At 42.7% G+C, this 17963-nt stretch overlaps 2 protein-coding genes across 2 annotated transcripts; one reads left to right on the top strand and one right to left on the bottom strand.

Moving 5' to 3' along the window:
- The first annotated feature begins 3556 nt into the window (after positions 1-3556).
- On the top strand, positions 3557-5683 carry LOC115629813 (venom allergen 5). The gene is made up of 2 exons (XM_030526380.1): positions 3557-4224; positions 5103-5683. The coding sequence occupies exons 1-2, from the start codon at positions 3614-3616 to the stop codon at positions 5413-5415; spliced, it is 924 nt and encodes a 307-aa protein (XP_030382240.1). The 5' UTR covers positions 3557-3613; the 3' UTR covers positions 5416-5683.
- A 241-nt stretch (positions 5684-5924) lies between these two features.
- LOC115629776 (proteoglycan 4) lies at positions 5925-17729 on the bottom strand. Its single transcript, XM_030526331.1, has 3 exons — positions 17307-17729; positions 7584-7727; positions 5925-7478 (listed from the first exon to the last, which is right to left on the bottom strand). The coding sequence occupies exons 1-3, from the start codon at positions 17646-17648 to the stop codon at positions 6216-6218; spliced, it is 1749 nt and encodes a 582-aa protein (XP_030382191.1). The 5' UTR covers positions 17649-17729; the 3' UTR covers positions 5925-6215.
- Positions 17730-17963: the final 234 nt, after the last annotated feature.

The following is a 17963-nucleotide window of genomic DNA, read 5'->3' as shown; positions in this document are numbered from 1 at the left end:
TTTTTTTAAACATATCAAACAAAATCTATGTAAGATGTAGAATATATCCAAATATGTCGAAACTGCCACTGTAAACTCCGCCATGGCTTCAAATTAAAGTTTGACAGTTTAAACAAAAAACATTTTAAAGAGTCTTTAAATAAATGTTTTTTAATTTTTACAATATGTACTCGTATATGTAAAATATGTTGAAATATATAAAAAGTGGCCGGTGAATTCATTTATTTGTTAATTCCAATTGGGCTACTAATACCTTCAATCCATATTTTGTAAACTTCAATTCAATCAACTAGTGGGTTAAGCACTTTTACACGCCATCCAATAATTCCCACAAGTCATTTACTAAGAATAGACTCCGCAGCTAAAAGCAGTCGCTGTCGCTGCCACTTTTATGGTAAACCTTAGACCCGTAAAGTTTATGAATGGTAGAACTAATAATAAAAACTAAAAACCACTTAAAGCAACAATTATTGTTATATGTAGGTTTGTATGTATGTATGTATGAATTAATGAGGCTGGAAGATCGAGTGCTTTAGTCAGTCCAAGAACTACGTCATTCCCCAAACACTGTCTGTTCGATCTCAATGGTTATGCAGATTACAAGCGTATTGTTCAGATCCAATTAACAGTTAGCCAAGAAGTGCCGAACCACATCGGTTTTGGCCCGCTCAGCTGTTGCCACGCCTGTGGTTATCTGTGGTGTTGCTGATGGTGTTGCTATTACTGTCTTGGACGCGGTTCTTCTTTTTGCATATTTATCTTTGTTGTTATTTTTTAAAGCTTTACTATTGTTATTTTAATTATCGCCGATTAGGTACCAAGCACGTTTCTGGCGACGGTATTATTTAATTTATTTTTATGTATAAGAGTATGCTTTTTTTTGTTTATTTGTTTTGTTATTGTTGCTTTACGGTGTTGTTTTTTTAACGGCACATAGACAGCGTCGTTGGCTTCGCAGACCCCTGTGTAAGCTGATCGCCCCCAGCCTTACGCTTAACGCTGACTGGCCAATAATTCCCGCTTACGGGCAGCAATTGCCTTGAAGCAATGATTTTTCCCACACTTGCCGCCCAGTAACATTTAACATTTTTTTAAATATTTTTAGTTTTTTATTTTTTTATTTAATATATCAACAAATAGTGCTGTCGATATATATTCAAAAACTATGATTTATATTATAATATAATATTATAAAATAAAATAAAGATGTTTAATTATACAATTTGAACTTAAAAGATAAGAAAGCCTAAGAAAAAAATACAGTTAGATTCGTAAAATTATTAATTTTTATTTTATTGCCAGTTTTAAAATCACATGTATTCCGTAACTCGTCTTAAAAGTTAATGAAATTAAAAAAAGTTTCACAAAATATTAACAAGCAATGTAGATCAAATTCGACAGTGCACCAATTTTACTTTCCAAGGAATGTTTCCTGCATAAAGAACAATACACATATTTGCGTACTACTTGTATATTTCATTTTTTTTAAACATATCAAACAAAATCTATGTAAGATGTAGAATATATCCAAATATGTCGAAACTGCCACTGTAAACTCCGCCATGGCTTCAAATTAAAGTTTGACAGTTTAAACAAAAAACATTTTAAAGAGTCTTTAAATAAATGTTTTTTAATTTTTACAATATGTACTCGTATATGTAAAATATGTTGAAATATATAAAAAGTGGCCGGTGAATTCATTTATTTGTTAATTCCAATTGGGCTACTAATACCTTCAATCCATATTTTGTAAACTTCAATTCAATCAACTAGTGGGTTAAGCACTTTTACACGCCATCCAATAATTCCCACAAGTCATTTACTAAGAATAGACTCCGCAGCTAAAAGCAGTCGCTGTCGCTGCCACTTTTATGGTAAACCTTAGACCCGTAAAGTTTATGAATGGTAGAACTAATAATAAAAACTAAAAACCACTTAAAGCAACAATTATTGTTATATGTAGGTTTGTATGTATGTATGTATGAATTAATGAGGCTGGAAGATCGAGTGCTTTAGTCAGTCCAAGAACTACGTCATTCCCCAAACACTGTCTGTTCGATCTCAATGGTTATGCAGATTACAAGCGTATTGTTCAGATCCAATTAACAGTTAGCCAAGAAGTGCCGAACCACATCGGTTTTGGCCCGCTCAGCTGTTGCCACGCCTGTGGTTATCTGTGGTGTTGCTGATGGTGTTGCTATTACTGTCTTGGACGCGGTTCTTCTTTTTGCATATTTATCTTTGTTGTTATTTTTTAAAGCTTTACTATTGTTATTTTAATTATCGCCGATTAGGTACCAAGCACGTTTCTGGCGACGGTATTATTTAATTTATTTTTATGTATAAGAGTATGCTTTTTTTTGTTTATTTGTTTTGTTATTGTTGCTTTACGGTGTTGTTTTTTTAACGGCACATAGACAGCGTCGTTGGCTTCGCAGACCCCTGTGTAAGCTGATCGCCCCCAGCCTTACGCTTAACGCTGACTGGCCAATAATTCCCGCTTACGGGCAGCAATTGCCTTGAAGCAATGATTTTTCCCACACTTGCCGCCCAGTACACTTGATTACACTGTTTAGTGTGCCGCCGCGGCGATTAAACCGGTTCGCCATGTCGTAGGTCGGAAGTGAGGGAAGCGCCGCTGCCAATTGGAAATTCTGCACACAAGCTCTCGGGCTCGCAAGAAAGCAGCAACAAACTATCAGCTAGAGATGCGCATGACGAGACATGACATGGGAGTAACGCTAAATCGATAAATATCAAACAAATTGTATTGGTTATAAAAATCAACAAAATAAGAAGGTATACAGTTTAATAAAAATGTATTTGTTAGTGTTGTCAATACCTGATATCGGTTTTCTTCAAATTTGTAATGAAATTATAAATTAGAAACTTCATATTTCTGCAATAAAATAAAATTTAAAAATAATAAATAATCGAAATAATATTTTGGGAAAAAAATAGCAATTAAGGAAAAACTAAATTTGTTCTTTAAAAATATATAACTAACACTGTAAAATGTTTGAAGTACAACAAAATCCATTGAAATTAAACTCTAAGTTTTAAAAGATAGCTTAAGGTTAATGAAATCATTTTAAATGTTATCAAAAACAAAATTTTATGTTTTTTAGCTAGTGCATTAGTTTAAAAGAATTTTTCTTGTCACATTAGGAAATAATTAATTAATAAAAAAAATTAAGAGCAAACTTGAATATTAACAGGCTTTTAAAATATATAGTTTAAAAAATGCGCGAACTTTTCACAACATTTTCTTTATATTATATTTACTCACACGTATCAGTCAAGGAAATTTAAAACTCACGGCGCAGAATGTTTGATGTAACGCGATCATCTCTATTGCGAACTCACAAGCGCAGTCGCGGCGACGCGACGTCTATGACGACTACAGCAACAGCCACTGCGACTACGACGACGACGCAACTGCGCAGTCGCAGCCATAATCACAGCCACAGCTTCCCTAACGGCCATAGACGAGGCAACGCTTCGATTCATAAGCCAAATGGGGCGTAATGGCTGAGCTCAGTAGCGCGTGGTGCATGACCCGGTACGGTCTGACGAGCGGTCCAAGGAAAGGAAACCGAACAAACTCTGTCAAATGCTGAGATTATCGAGCAAGTGCAGCATTTTTGCTGCAGTGCTGCTGATATTGCTGCAAGACACTCGAGGAGCAGAAAATGAGACAACACCAACACCAACAACAACAACAACGCCAAGTGATGCAAACACAGCCTATTGTACGCCCTCGCTCTGCGAGCTGTTCAATGGCACACACATCGTACAGATGCCGCACATCGGTTGCGGCAACAACGGCAGCTTCGCCCCTCGCTGCGGTCCCAAGCCCCATTTACTGTACATGAGTGAACGGCGACGAACTCTATTACTGGACCTGCACAATTTAGCCAGAGCCCGTATAGCTGGAGGCGAACTGCCGGGCTACAAGCCAGCCGCTCATATGCCGCTCCTGCGCTGGGATGCCGAACTAGAGCATCTGGCCACACTGCACGCCAAGCGATGCCAGTTTGCGCACGACAAGTGCCGCAATACACCGCACTACAAGTTCAGTGGACAGAACATTGGCTACTTTTGGATCGGACGCGACTTCAAGTCGCATTCGAGGCGTATGAAGGCCTTTGTTGTGAACTGGTTTCGCGAGTACTTGGATGCGAATCAGACATTCATTAATAGCTACCGTCCGCATCCGCAGGGGTAAGTATTCCACAACCCGATAACAATGGAACTTCTTTAATAGGAATTAAAAGAAAATAATTGAAAATATTAACGAAGAAAGATTATTCTACAGTCGTAAGGTAGAGCGGGGCAGAGAAGTGCAAATGTTATTAAAAATCCAAAATTTACACACATATTTTTTAAGGGGTTTTTTAGATGCGTACTTTTTGACTACCATGTTGGCTTGCTGGTCATAAAAACCTTTGAATTTGAAAGATTTGAAAGATTATTCGACAGCCGTAGAGCGAGGCAAACAAATTTAAAGTTATTAACAATCCAAAAATACCCGGTCAGACAGGCAAAAAATTTGCACACATATTTTTCAAAGGGACTTTTAGATGAGTTCTTTTTGACTAGATCCTTGTTATAAAAGCTTTTGAATTTGTGCATTATAAACATCAAGAGAGAATGCTACAGTCGAACATGCCCGAAAGTGAAATACCTTGTACCCAGGTAAATGTCCGACACTGGGGTATATGCGCCTCTAGCAGAAGCAAATGGAAAGGAAATTCAAAAAAGTAAAATAAACTCGTGTAACCTAGGGACTAGGAGCGTCTACTTACCAAGTTTGGTTGATGTGCGCTCAACCGTTTCCGAAATCCAGGCGTTCATCCAGACGGGCGGACAGACGGACGGACATGTCTAGATCGATTTCTCTCTTCATGCTGATCAAGAATATCTATACTTTATGGGGTCGGATATGCTTCCTTCTGCATGGTACATATACCCTTTTTACCCTACGGGTAGAGGGTATAACAAGAGGGTATAACAAGATTTCTTGGAGTCAGTATTTATTGCATGAACTCGTCCATAAAACTTAAACACTTGGCTAATATTACCATTATTCTATTGATTAGGAAAAAGATTGGCCACTTCACACTACTCGTTGCCGATCGTGTACATCGAGTGGGCTGCGCAGCTGTTCGATATCTTGATCCACAACCACAACGAGGCGGCAACATATTCCAGTTTATGCTCACCTGTAACTACGACTATAATAACATATTTAACGAGCCGATCTACCAAACGGGACCGATGGCTTCGAAGTGTCCATATCGAGTAAGCGAGAAATATCCAGCATTATGTGACTGGAAAGATGCCGTTTATGACTACGATAGCGAGGAGAGTGCCGAGGATGGCAATTTACTAGACAATAACATACCAATTTAATTTTTTAAGTATTCTGCCCGCCACAAATTCTACCTATCCTAGCTATCAATTTTATATATATATTTTTTTTATAGAACACTTGATGTAAGATTATGAAATCCTCCAAACGTATGTAAGTAAGCTCTAGGGGTACCCAACTAGTTTATTATTATGATTCATTTCCTCGTGTATTTTTTTTAATGAAAGCCGCTTATTTTGATTCATGCTGCATGAACCCACATTGCCACGATTATTTTAAGATTCCATAACCCAAATATGATATATACCTTCTATAGGTATTACGAATTTTCTATTAAACTGCATCTTTAGGTACACTTGTATATTGTTTTATGTGCATTTCACTTGGGTGTTCTTGTTTTGGTTGTAATTAAAAAAAAAACGTACCGTAATGCAATTTCAGAGAAAATCAATTTTTGGAACACTTCTAGGAGTTGTTTTTGCATTGTATTTCGAAAGGAATATAAAGGCTCGATTGTCCAATTGTTTCTATAATAAAAGTAATAGCATACTTTTTTAATCAAAATAATCCCTGTATTTATTAGTTTTTCAAAACTTCACACAAAAATAGAACACTATAAAAAAAATCCTTAAAACATGTATTATTGTTGGCATTCTGGAGATAATCTCGTAAATCCACTTCAAGAGCGATCCAATGAGGGCTGGTGGGCTGAGTTCCTAAATGGACTTAATCATTCTTATGACTTTAATGACTTTAAAAGTCTCTTAACTTTGTTTAACAAGATGTCGTCAGCTTTGGTTCCTTAGGAACTCCTTCCCGTTGGCATATTTACACGTGAATTTTAAATCGTTTCTTTTCCTGGGCTACTAGTTTGCTTCCAGTTACCTTTTGAGTTGTTGTCCTCTTTGGATTTGGAGTCATCTCCCTTTTGGCTACCTGAACTCTGAGGGGGCTTCGAGTGACCCTTTGAGCTGTTGTCTTCCTTAGATTTGGAATCATCACCCTCATGACTTCCTGAGCTTTTGTGTGGCTTGCTAGTTGGCTTCGAGTGACCCTTTGAGCTGTTGTCTTCCTTAGATTTGGAATCATCACCCTCATGACTTCCTGAGCTTTTGTGTGGCTTGCTAGTTGGCTTCGAGTGACCCTTTGAGCTGTTGTCTTCCTTAGATTTGGAATCATCACCCTCATGACTTCCTGAACTGTTGTGTGGCTTGCTAGTTGGCTTCGAGTGACCCTTTGAGCTGTTGTCTTCCTTAGATTTGGAATCATCACCCTCATGACTTCCTGAACTGTTGTGTGGCTTGCTAGTTGGCTTCGAGTGACCCTTTGAGCTGTTGTCTTCCTTAGATTTGGAATCATCACCCTCATGACTTCCTGAACTGTTGTGTGGCTTGCGAGTTGGCTTCGAGTGACCCTCTGAGCTGTTGTCTTCATGACTTCCTGAGCTGTTATGTGGCTTGCGAGTTGGCTTCGAGTGACCCTTTGAGCTGTTGTCTTCATGACTTCCTGAGCTGTTATGTGGCTTGCGAGTTGGCTTCGAGTGACCCTCTGAGCTGTTGTCTTCATGACTTCCTGAGCTGTTATGTGGCTTGCGAGTTGGCTTCGAGTGACCCTTTGAGCTGTTGTCTTCATGACTTCCTGAGCTGTTATGTGGCTTGCGAGTTGGCTTCGAGTGACCCTCTGAGCTGTTGTCTTCCTTAGATTTGGAGTCATCGTGCTCATGGCTCTCTGAGCTATGGTTTGGTTTCCTCGTGGGCTTGCTGGTTGGTTTCCATGTAGGCTTATAGGTTGGTTTAGTCGGTTTGTAAGTGGGATATGTAGGATAAGTTGGCCCGGTTGGCTTTGTTGGTTTTGTGGGCTTGGTTGGACTTAGAGTAGTTGGCCTGGTAAATTTGGGTGTTGTGGATTCTGTTGGATATGTCGGTTTAGTTGGACTCGTCGGCTTAAGTGTTGTTGGCTTAGATGGCTTAGTTGGTTTCGTTACTTCAGGTGTCGTAGGTTTTGTTGGATAGGTTATTTTAGGAGTTGTTGGAGTCGTTACTTTAGGAGTTGTAGGCTTCGTTACTTTAGGAGTTGTTGGAGTCGTGATTTTAGGAGTTGTAGGCTTCGTAATTTCAGGAGTTGTAGGGTTCGTTATTTTAGGAGTTGTGGGCGTCGTGATTTTAGGAGTTGTGGGCTTCGTGATTTTAGGAGTTGTTGGAGTCGTTACTTTAGGAGTTGTAGGCTTCGTTACTTTAGGAGTTGTTGGAGTCGTGATTTTAGGAGTTGTAGGCTTCGTGATTTTAGGAGTTGTAGGAGTCGTGACTTTAGGAGTTGTAGGCGTTGTTATCTTGGGCGTTGTTGGAGTCGTTATCTTAGGAGTTGTTGGAGTCGTTATTTTAGGAGTTGTGGGCGTCGTTATTTTAGGAGTTGTAGGCGTCGTGATTTTAGGAGTTGTAGGTGACGTGATTTTGGGAGTTGTAGGCGTTGTTATCTTAGGTGTTGTGGGCGTCGTTATCTTAGGAGTTGTAGGCGACGTGATTTTAGGAGTTGTAGGCGACGTGATTTTAGGAGTTGTGGGCGTCGTTATTTTAGGAGTTGTAGGCGACGTGATTTTAGGAGTTGTCGGCGTCGTTATTTTAGGAGTTGTGGGCGTCGTTATTTTAGGAGTTGTGGGCGTCGTGATTTTAGGAGTTGTTGGAGTCGTTATTTTAGGAGTTGTAGGCGTCGTTATCTTAGGGGTTGTGGGTGTCGTTATTTTAGGAGTTGTAGGCGACGTGATTATAGGAGTTGTGGGAGTCGTTATTTTAGGGGTTGTGGGCGTCGTTATTTTAGGAGTTGTAGGCGACGTGATTTTAGGAGTTGTAGGCGACGTGATTTTAGGGGTTGTGGGCGTCGTTATTTTAGGAGTTGTAGGCGACGTGATTTTAGGAGTTGTGGGCGTTGTTATCTTGGGAGTTGTTGGAGTCGTTATCTTAGGAGTTGTGGGCGTCGTGATTTTAGGGGTTGTAGGCGTCGTTATTTTAGGAGTTGTAGGCGTCGTTATTTTAGGAGTTGTAGGCGTCGTTATTTTAGGAGTTGTAGGCGACGTGATTTTAGGAGTTGTAGGCGACGTGATTTTAGGAGTTGTAGGCGTTGTTATCTTAGGAGTTGTGGGCGTCGTTATTTTAGGAGTTGTAGGCGACGTGATTTTAGGAGTTGTGGGCGTCGTTATTTTAGGAGTTGTAGGCGACGTGATTTTAGGAGTTGTAGGCGTTGTTATCTTGGGAGTTGTTGGAGTCGTTATCTTAGGAGTTGTGGGCGTCGTTATTTTAGGAGTTGTAGGCGTCGTTATTTTAGGAGTTGTAGGCGACGTGATTTTAGGAGTTGTAGGCGACGTGATTTTAGGAGTTGTAGGCGTTGTTATCTTAGGAGTTGTGGGCGTCGTTATTTTAGGAGTTGTGGGCGTCGTGATTTTAGGGGTTGTGGGCGTCGTTATTTTAGGAGTTGTAGGCTTCGTTATTTTAGGAGTTGTAGGCGTCGTTATTTTAGGAGTTGTAGGCGTCGTAATTTTAGGAGTTGTAGGCGACGTGATTTTAGGAGTTGTAGGCGTTGTTATCTTGGGAGTTGTTGGAGTCGTTATCTTAGGAGTTGTGGGCGTCGTGATTTTAGGAGTTGTAGGCGACGTGATTTTAGGAGTTGTAGGCGACGTGATTTTAGGAGTTGTGGGCGTCGTTATTTTAGGAGTTGTAGGCGACGTGATTTTAGGAGTTGTGGGCGTCGTTATTTTAGGAGTTGTTGGCGTCGTTATTTTAGGAGTTGTGGGCGTCGTGATTTTAGGAGTTGTTGGAGTCGTTATTTTAGGAGTTGTAGGCGTCGTTATCTTAGGGGTTGTGGGTGTCGTTATTTTAGGAGTTGTAGGCGACGTGATTTTAGGAGTTGTGGGAGTCGTTATTTTAGGGGTTGTGGGCGTCGTTATTTTAGGAGTTGTAGGCGACGTGATTTTAGGAGTTGTAGGCGACGTGATTTTAGGGGTTGTGGGCGTCGTTATTTTAGGAGTTGTAGGCGACGTGATTTTAGGAGTTGTGGGCGTTGTTATCTTGGGAGTTGTTGGAGTCGTTATCTTAGGAGTTGTGGGCGTCGTGATTTTAGGGGTTGTAGGCGTCGTTATTTTAGGAGTTGTAGGCGTCGTTATTTTAGGAGTTGTAGGCGTCGTTATTTTAGGAGTTGTAGGCGACGTGATTTTAGGAGTTGTAGGCGACGTGATTTTAGGAGTTGTAGGCGTTGTTATCTTAGGAGTTGTGGGCGTCGTTATCTTAGGAGTTGTGGGCGTCGTGATTTTAGGTGTTGTAGGCGTCGTTATTTTAGGAGTTGTGGGCGTCGTTATTTTAGGAGTTGTTGGAGTCGTTATTTTAGGAGTTGTTGGAGTCGTTATTTTAGGAGTTGTAGGCGACGTGATTTTAGGAGTTGTGGGCGTTGTTATCTTGGGAGTTGTAGGCGTCGTTATTTTAGGAGTTGTAGGCGACGTGATTTTAGGAGTTGTGGGCGTCGTTATTTTAGGAGTTGTAGGCGACGTGATTTTAGGAGTTGTGGGCGTTGTTATCTTGGGAGTTGTTGGAGTCGTTATCTTAGGAGTTGTGGGCGTCGTGATTTTAGGGGTTGTGGGCGTCGTTATTTTAGGAGTTGTAGGCGACGTGATTTTAGGAGTTGTGGGCGTTGTTATCTTAGGAGTTGTGGGCGTCGTGATTTTTGGGGTTGTGGGCGTCGTTATTTTAGGAGTTGTGGGCGTCGTTATTTTAGGAGTTGTAGGCGTCGTTATTTTAGGAGTTGTAGGCGTCGTTATTTTAGGAGTTGTAGGCGACGTGATTTTAGGAGTTGTGGGCGTCGTTATTTTAGGAGTTGTAGGCGACGTGATTTTAGGAGTTGTAGGCGTTGTTATCTTGGGAGTTGTTGGAGTCGTTATCTTAGGAGTTGTGGGCGTCGTGATTTTAGGGGTTGTGGGCGTCGTTATTTTAGGAGTTGTAGGCGACGTGATTTTAGGAGTTGTAGGCGACGTGATTTTAGGGGTTGTGGGCGTCGTTATTTTAGGAGTTGTGGGCGTCGTGATTTTAGGGGTTGTGGGCGTCGTTATTTTAGGAGTTGTTGGCGTCGTTATTTTAGGAGTTGTAGGCGACGTGATTTTAGTTGTTGTGGGCGTCGTTATTTTAGGAGTTGTAGGCGACGTGATTTTAGGAGTTGTGGGCGTTGTTATCTTGGGAGTTGTTGGAGTCGTTATCTTAGGAGTTGTGGGCGTCGTGATTTTAGGGGTTGTGGGCGTCGTTATTTTAGGAGTTGTGGGCGTCGTTATTTTAGGAGTTGTAGGAGTCGTTATTTTAGGAGTTGTAGGCGTCGTTATTTTAGGAGTTGTAGGCGACGTGATTTTAGGAGTTGTAGGCGTTGTTATCTTAGGAGTTGTGGGCGTCGTGATTTTAGGGGTTGTGGGCGTCGTTATTTTAGGAGTTGTAGGCGACGTGATTTTAGGAGTTGTGGGCGACGTGATTTTAGGAGTTGTGGGCGTCGTTATTTTAGGAGTTGTAGGCGACGTGATTTTAGGAGTTGTAGGCGTTGTTATCTTGGGAGTTGTTGGAGTCGTTATCTTAGGAGTTGTGGGCGTCGTGATTTTAGGGGTTGTGGGCGTCGTTATTTTAGGAGTTGTGGGCGTCGTTATTTTAGGAGTTGTAGGCGATGTGATTTTAGGGGTTGTGGGCGTCGTTATTTTAGGAGTTGTAGGCGACGTGATTTTAGGAGTTGTGGGCGACGTGATTTTAGGAGTTGTGGGCGTCGTTATTTTAGGAGTTGTAGGCGACGTGATTTTAGGAGTTGTAGGCGTTGTTATCTTGGGAGTTGTTGGAGTCGTTATCTTAGGAGTTGTGGGCGTCGTGATTTTAGGGGTTGTGGGCGTCGTTATTTTAGGAGTTGTAGGCGTCGTTATTTTAGGAGTTGTAGGCGACGTGATTTTAGGAGTTGTGGGCGTCGTTATTTTAGGAGTTGTAGGCGACGTGATTTTAGGAGTTGTAGGCGTTGTTATCTTAGGAGTTGTGGGCGTCGTGATTTTAGGGGTTGTGGGCGTCGTTATTTTAGGAGTTGTGGGCGTCGTTATTTTAGGAGTTGTAGGCGTCGTTATTTTAGGAGTTGTAGGCGTCGTTATTTTAGGAGTTGTAGGCGACGTGATTTTAGGAGTTGTGGGCGTCGTTATTTTAGGAGTTGTAGGCGACGTGATTTTAGGAGTTGTAGGCGTTGTTATCTTGGGAGTTGTTGGAGTCGTTATCTTAGGAGTTGTGGGCGTCGTGATTTTAGGAGTTGTAGGCGTCGTTATTTTAGGAGTTGTGGGCGTCGTTATTTTAGGAGTTGTAGGCGACGTGATTTTAGGGGTTGTGGGCGTCGTTATTTTAGGAGTTGTAGGCGACGTGATTTTAGGAGTTGTGGGCGTTGTTATCTTGGGAGTTGTAGGCGTCGTTATTTTAGGAGTTGTAGGCGACGTGATTTTAGGAGTTGTGGGCGTCGTTATTTTAGGAGTTGTAGGCGACGTGATTTTAGGAGTTGTAGGCGTTGTTATCTTGGGAGTTGTTGGAGTCGTTATCTTAGGAGTTGTGGGCGTCGTGATTTTAGGGGTTGTGGGCGTCGTTATTTTAGGAGTTGTAGGCGACGTGATTTTAGGAGTTGTAGGCGACGTGATTTTAGGGGTTGTGGGCGTCGTTATTTTAGGAGTTGTAGGCGACGTGATTTTAGGAGTTGTGGGCGTTGTTATCTTGGGAGTTGTTGGAGTCGTTATCTTAGGAGTTGTGGGCGTCGTGATTTTAGGGGTTGTGGGCGTCGTTATTTTAGGAGTTGTAGGCGACGTGATTTTAGGAGTTGTGGGCGTTGTTATCTTAGGAGTTGTTGGAGTCGTTATATTAGGAGTTGTGGGCGTCGTGATTTTAGGGGTTGTGGGCGTCGTTATTTTAGGAGTTGTAGGCGTCGTTATTTTAGGAGTTGTAGGCGTCGTTATTTTAGGAGTTGTAGGCGTCGTTATTTTAGGAGTTGTAGGCGACGTGATTTTAGGAGTTGTAGGCGACGTGATTTTAGGAGTTGTGGGCGTCGTTATTTTAGGGGTTGTGGGCGTCGTTATTTTAGGAGTTGTGGGCGTCGTGATTTTAGGAGTTGTAGGCGACGTGATTTTAGGAGTTGTAGGCGTTGTTATCTTAGGAGTTGTAGGCGTTGTTATCTTAGGAGTTGTGGGCGTCGTTATTTTAGGAGTTGTGGGCGTCGTGATTTTAGGGGTTGTGGGCGTCGTTATTTTAGGAGTTGTAGGCGTCGTTATTTTAGGAGTTGTAGGCGTCGTTATTTTAGGAGTTGTTGGAGTCGTTATTTTAGGAGTTGTAGGCGTCGTGATTTTAGGGGTTGTGGGCGTCGTTATTTTAGGAGTTGTGGGCGTCGTTATTTTAGGAGTTGTAGGCGTCGTTATTTTAGGAGTTGTAGGCGTCGTTATTTTAGGAGTTGTAGGCGACGTGATTTTAGGAGTTGTGGGCGTCGTTATTTTAGGAGTTGTAGGCGACGTGATTTTAGGAGTTGTAGGCGTTGTTATCTTGGGAGTTGTTGGAGTCGTTATCTTAGGAGTTGTGGGCGTCGTGATTTTAGGAGTTGTAGGCGTCGTTATTTTAGGAGTTGTGGGCGTCGTTATTTTAGGAGTTGTAGGCGACGTGATTTTAGGGGTTGTGGGCGTCGTTATTTTAGGAGTTGTAGGCGACGTGATTTTAGGAGTTGTGGGCGTTGTTATCTTGGGAGTTGTAGGCGTCGTTATTTTAGGAGTTGTAGGCGACGTGATTTTAGGAGTTGTGGGCGTCGTTATTTTAGGAGTTGTAGGCGACGTGATTTTAGGAGTTGTAGGCGTTGTTATCTTGGGAGTTGTTGGAGTCGTTATCTTAGGAGTTGTGGGCGGCGTGATTTTAGGGGTTGTGGGCGTCGTTATTTTAGGAGTTGTAGGCGACGTGATTTTAGGAGTTGTAGGCGACGTGATTTTAGGGGTTGTGGGCGTCGTTATTTTAGGAGTTGTAGGCGACGTGATTTTAGGAGTTGTGGGCGTTGTTATCTTGGGAGTTGTTGGAGTCGTTATCTTAGGAGTTGTGGGCGTCGTGATTTTAGGGGTTGTGGGCGTCGTTATTTTAGGAGTTGTAGGCGACGTGATTTTAGGAGTTGTGGGCGTTGTTATCTTAGGAGTTGTTGGAGTCGTTATCTTAGGAGTTGTGGGCGTCGTGATTTTAGGGGTTGTGGGCGTCGTTATTTTAGGAGTTGTAGGCGTCGTTATTTTAGGAGTTGTAGGCGTCGTTATTTTAGGAGTTGTAGGCGTCGTTATTTTAGGAGTTGTAGGCGACGTGATTTTAGGAGTTGTAGGCGACGTGATTTTAGGAGTTGTGGGCGTCGTTATTTTAGGGGTTGTGGGCGTCGTTATTTTAGGAGTTGTGGGCGTCGTGATTTTAGGAGTTGTAGGCGACGTGATTTTAGGAGTTGTAGGCGTTGTTATCTTAGGAGTTGTAGGCGTTGTTATCTTAGGAGTTGTGGGCGTCGTTATTTTAGGAGTTGTGGGCGTCGTGATTTTAGGGGTTGTGGGCGTCGTTATTTTAGGAGTTGTAGGCGTCGTTATTTTAGGAGTTGTAGGCGTCGTTATTTTAGGAGTTGTTGGAGTCGTTATTTTAGGAGTTGTAGGCGTCGTGATTTTAGGGGTTGTGGGCGTCGTTATTTTAGGAGTTGTGGGCGTCGTTATTTTAGGAGTTGTAGGCGTCGTTATTTTAGGAGTTGTAGGCGTCGTTATTTTAGGAGTTGTAGGCGACGTGATTTTAGGAGTTGTGGGCGTCGTTATTTTAGGAGTTGTAGGCGACGTGATTTTAGGAGTTGTAGGCGTTGTTATCTTGGGAGTTGTTGGAGTCGTTATCTTAGGAGTTGTGGGCGTCGTGATTTTAGGAGTTGTAGGCGTCGTTATTTTAGGAGTTGTGGGCGTCGTTATTTTAGGAGTTGTAGGCGACGTGATTTTAGGGGTTGTGGGCGTCGTTATTTTAGGAGTTGTAGGCGACGTGATTTTAGGAGTTGTGGGCGTTGTTATCTTGGGAGTTGTAGGCGTCGTTATTTTAGGAGTTGTAGGCGACGTGATTTTAGGAGTTGTGGGCGTCGTTATTTTAGGAGTTGTAGGCGACGTGATTTTAGGAGTTGTAGGCGTTGTTATCTTGGGAGTTGTTGGAGTCGTTATCTTAGGAGTTGTGGGCGTCGTGATTTTAGGGGTTGTGGGCGTCGTTATTTTAGGAGTTGTAGGCGACGTGATTTTAGGAGTTGTAGGCGACGTGATTTTAGGGGTTGTGGGCGTCGTTATTTTAGGAGTTGTAGGCGACGTGATTTTAGGAGTTGTGGGCGTTGTTATCTTGGGAGTTGTTGGAGTCGTTATCTTAGGAGTTGTGGGCGTCGTGATTTTAGGGGTTGTGGGCGTCGTTATTTTAGGAGTTGTAGGCGACGTGATTTTAGGAGTTGTGGGCGTTGTTATCTTAGGAGTTGTTGGAGTCGTTATCTTAGGAGTTGTGGGCGTCGTGATTTTAGGGGTTGTGGGCGTCGTTATTTTAGGAGTTGTAGGCGTCGTTATTTTAGGAGTTGTAGGCGTCGTTATTTTAGGAGTTGTAGGCGTCGTTATTTTAGGAGTTGTAGGCGACGTGATTTTAGGAGTTGTAGGCGACGTGATTTTAGGAGTTGTGGGCGTCGTTATTTTAGGAGTTGTGGGCGTCGTTATTTTAGGAGTTGTGGGCGTCGTGATTTTAGGAGTTGTAGGCGACGTGATTTTAGGAGTTGTAGGCGTTGTTATCTTAGGAGTTGTAGGCGTTGTTATCTTAGGAGTTGTGGGCGTCGTTATTTTAGGAGTTGTGGGCGTCGTGATTTTAGGGGTTGTGGGCGTCGTTATTTTAGGAGTTGTAGGCGTCGTTATTTTAGGAGTTGTAGGCGTCGTTATTTTAGGAGTTGTTGGAGTCGTTATTTTAGGAGTTGTAGGCGTCGTGATTTTAGGGGTTGTGGGCGTCGTTATTTTAGGAGTTGTGGGCGTCGTTATTTTAGGAGTTGTGGGCGTCGTGATTTTAGGGGTTGTGGGCGTCGTTATTTTAGGAGTTGTAGGCGTCGTTATTTTAGGAGTTGTAGGCGTCGTTATTTTAGGAGTTGTTGGAGTCGTTATTTTAGGAGTTGTGGGCGTCGTGATTTTAGGAGTTGTAGGCGTTGTTATCTTAGGAGTTGTGGGCGTCGTTATCTTGGGAGTTGTTGGAGTCGTTATCTTAGGAGTTGTGGGCGTCGTTATTTTAGGAGTTGTAGGCGACGTGATTTTAGGAGTTGTGGGCGTCGTTATTTTAGGAGTTGTAGGCGACGTGATTTTAGGAGTTGTAGGCGTTGTTATCTTGGGAGTTGTTGGAGTCGTTATCTTAGGAGTTGTGGGCGTCGTGATTTTAGGGGTTGTGGGAGTCGTTATTTTAGGAGTTGTAGGCGTCGTTATTTTAGGAGTTGTAGGCGTCGTTATTTTAGGAGTTGTAGGCGACGTGATTTTAGGAGTTGTTGGCGACGTGATTTTAGGAGTTGTAGGCGTTGTTATCTTAGGAGTTGTAGGCGTTGTTATCTTAGGAGTTGTGGGCGTCGTTATTTTAGGAGTTGTGGGCGTCGTGATTTTAGGGGTTGTGGGCGTCGTTATTTTAGGAGTTGTAGGCGACGTGATTTTAGGAGTTGTAGGCGTTGTTATCTTAGGAGTTGTGGGCGTCGTTATTTTAGGAGTTGTGGGCGTCGTGATTTTAGGAGTTGTAGGCGTCGTTATCTTGGGAGTTGTTGGAGTTGTTATCTTAGGAGTTGTGGGCGTCGTTATTTTAGGAGTTGTAGGCGACGTGATTTTAGGAGTTGTGGGCGTCGTTATTTTAGGAGTTGTAGGCGACGTGATTTTAGGAGTTGTAGGCGTTGTTATCTTGGGAGTTGTTGGAGTCGTTATCTTAGGAGTTGTGGGCGTCGTGATTTTAGGGGTTGTGGGCGTCGTTATTTTAGGAGTTGTGGGCGTCGTTATTTTAGGAGTTGTAGGCGTCGTTATTTTAGGAGTTGTGGGCGTCGTTATTTTAGGGGTTGTGGGCGTCGTTATATTAGGAGTTGTAGGCGACGTGATTTTAGGAGTTGTAGGCGTTGTTATCTTAGGAGTTGTGGGCGTCGTTATTTTAGGGGTTGTGGGCGTCGTTATTTTAGGAGTTGTAGGCGACGTGATTTTAGGAGTTGTAGGCGACGTGATTTTAGGAGTTGTGGGCGTCGTGATTTTAGGGGTTGTGGGCGTCGTTATTTTAGGAGTTGTAGGCGTCGTTATTTTAGGGGTTGTGGGCGTCGTTATTTTAGGAGTTGTGGGCGTCGTTATTGTAGGAGTTGTAGGCGTTGTTATCTTGGGAGTTGTTGGAGTCGTTATCTTGGGAGTTGTTGGAGTCGTTATCTTAGGAGTTGTGGGCGTCGTTATTTTAGGAGTAGTGGGCGTCGTTATTTTAGGAGTTGTTGGAGTCGTTATATTAGGAGTTGTTGGAGTCGTTATTTTAGGAGTTGTAGGCGTCGTTATTTTAGGAGTTGTAGGCGTCGTTATTTTAGGAGTTGTAGGCGTTGTTATCTTAGGAGTTGTAGGCGTTGTTATCTTAGGAGTTGTGGGCGTCGTTATTTTAGGAGTTGTGGGCGTCGTTATTTTAGGAGTTGTTGGCGTCTGAGAAGTTGTCGTGATTTTAGGAGTTGTTGGAGTCGTGATTTTAGGAGTTGTAGGCGTTGTTATCTTTGGAGTTGTTGGAGTCGTTATCTTGGGAGTTGTCTGAGTTGTTATCTTAGGAGTTGTGGGCGTCGTTATTTTAGGAGTAGTGGGCGTCGTTATTTTAGGAGTTGTTGGAGTCGTTATTTTAGGAGTTGTTGGAGTCGTTATTTTAGGAGTTGTAGGCGTCGTTATTTTAGGAGTTGTTGGCGTCTGAGAAGTTGTTGGTTCGTGCGGACATTGCGTTGTTGTTGGCGTTGTTGGTTCGTGCGGACATTGCGTTGTTTTTGGAGTAGTTGTTTCGTGGGGGCACTTCGTTGTTTTTGGTTGAGACGTGCTTGTGCTGTGCTCGCATGGTGGTGTCGGCGGCTGCAGAGTCGTTGTACGGCTCGGCTTGTTGTTGCACGGGTTTCGGAAGTGCAATACAATTTCGTTTGGACTGTCGCCAGGGACAAGGCGAATATGGGGCCCAAATAGCGTGAACGCATTGCTGGCTGCGACCAGTAAGAATATAAGAATAAGTTTCATCTTATTAGTGATTCGCACTAATGTGCATCCTTTTTTGGCAAAGCGGAAGTGATGGGTTCAGTGTGTCTAAGTGGTCGTACAGTGTCCACAGCTACACGTCGCCTTCGATACTAACTGTCGTCTGGAACAATCCTGCCCTTTTAAGCAGCAGTGATTTTGCTGGCAATTTAGTGTGCAACTATTACGCAGACCGATGCGGGTTGCCGAAATGTGCAAAAATTTGAATTCCTCAAATGCGATCGGTCTAAAAATATATGCGTTTCCCGCGCTGTTTCTGCGTGCACATGCGAACGGCATTCAAGTCCGTGCTGCAAA

This window comes from Scaptodrosophila lebanonensis, unplaced genomic scaffold, assembly GCF_003285725.1.
Source record: "Scaptodrosophila lebanonensis strain 11010-0011.00,11010-0021.00 unplaced genomic scaffold, SlebRS2 tig00000165-arrow-arrow-pilon, whole genome shotgun sequence".
NCBI lineage: Eukaryota > Metazoa > Arthropoda > Insecta > Diptera > Drosophilidae > Scaptodrosophila > Scaptodrosophila lebanonensis.
The sequence above is the reverse complement of the archived record's forward strand: the minus strand, read 5'-3'. Positions and strand labels throughout refer to the sequence as shown.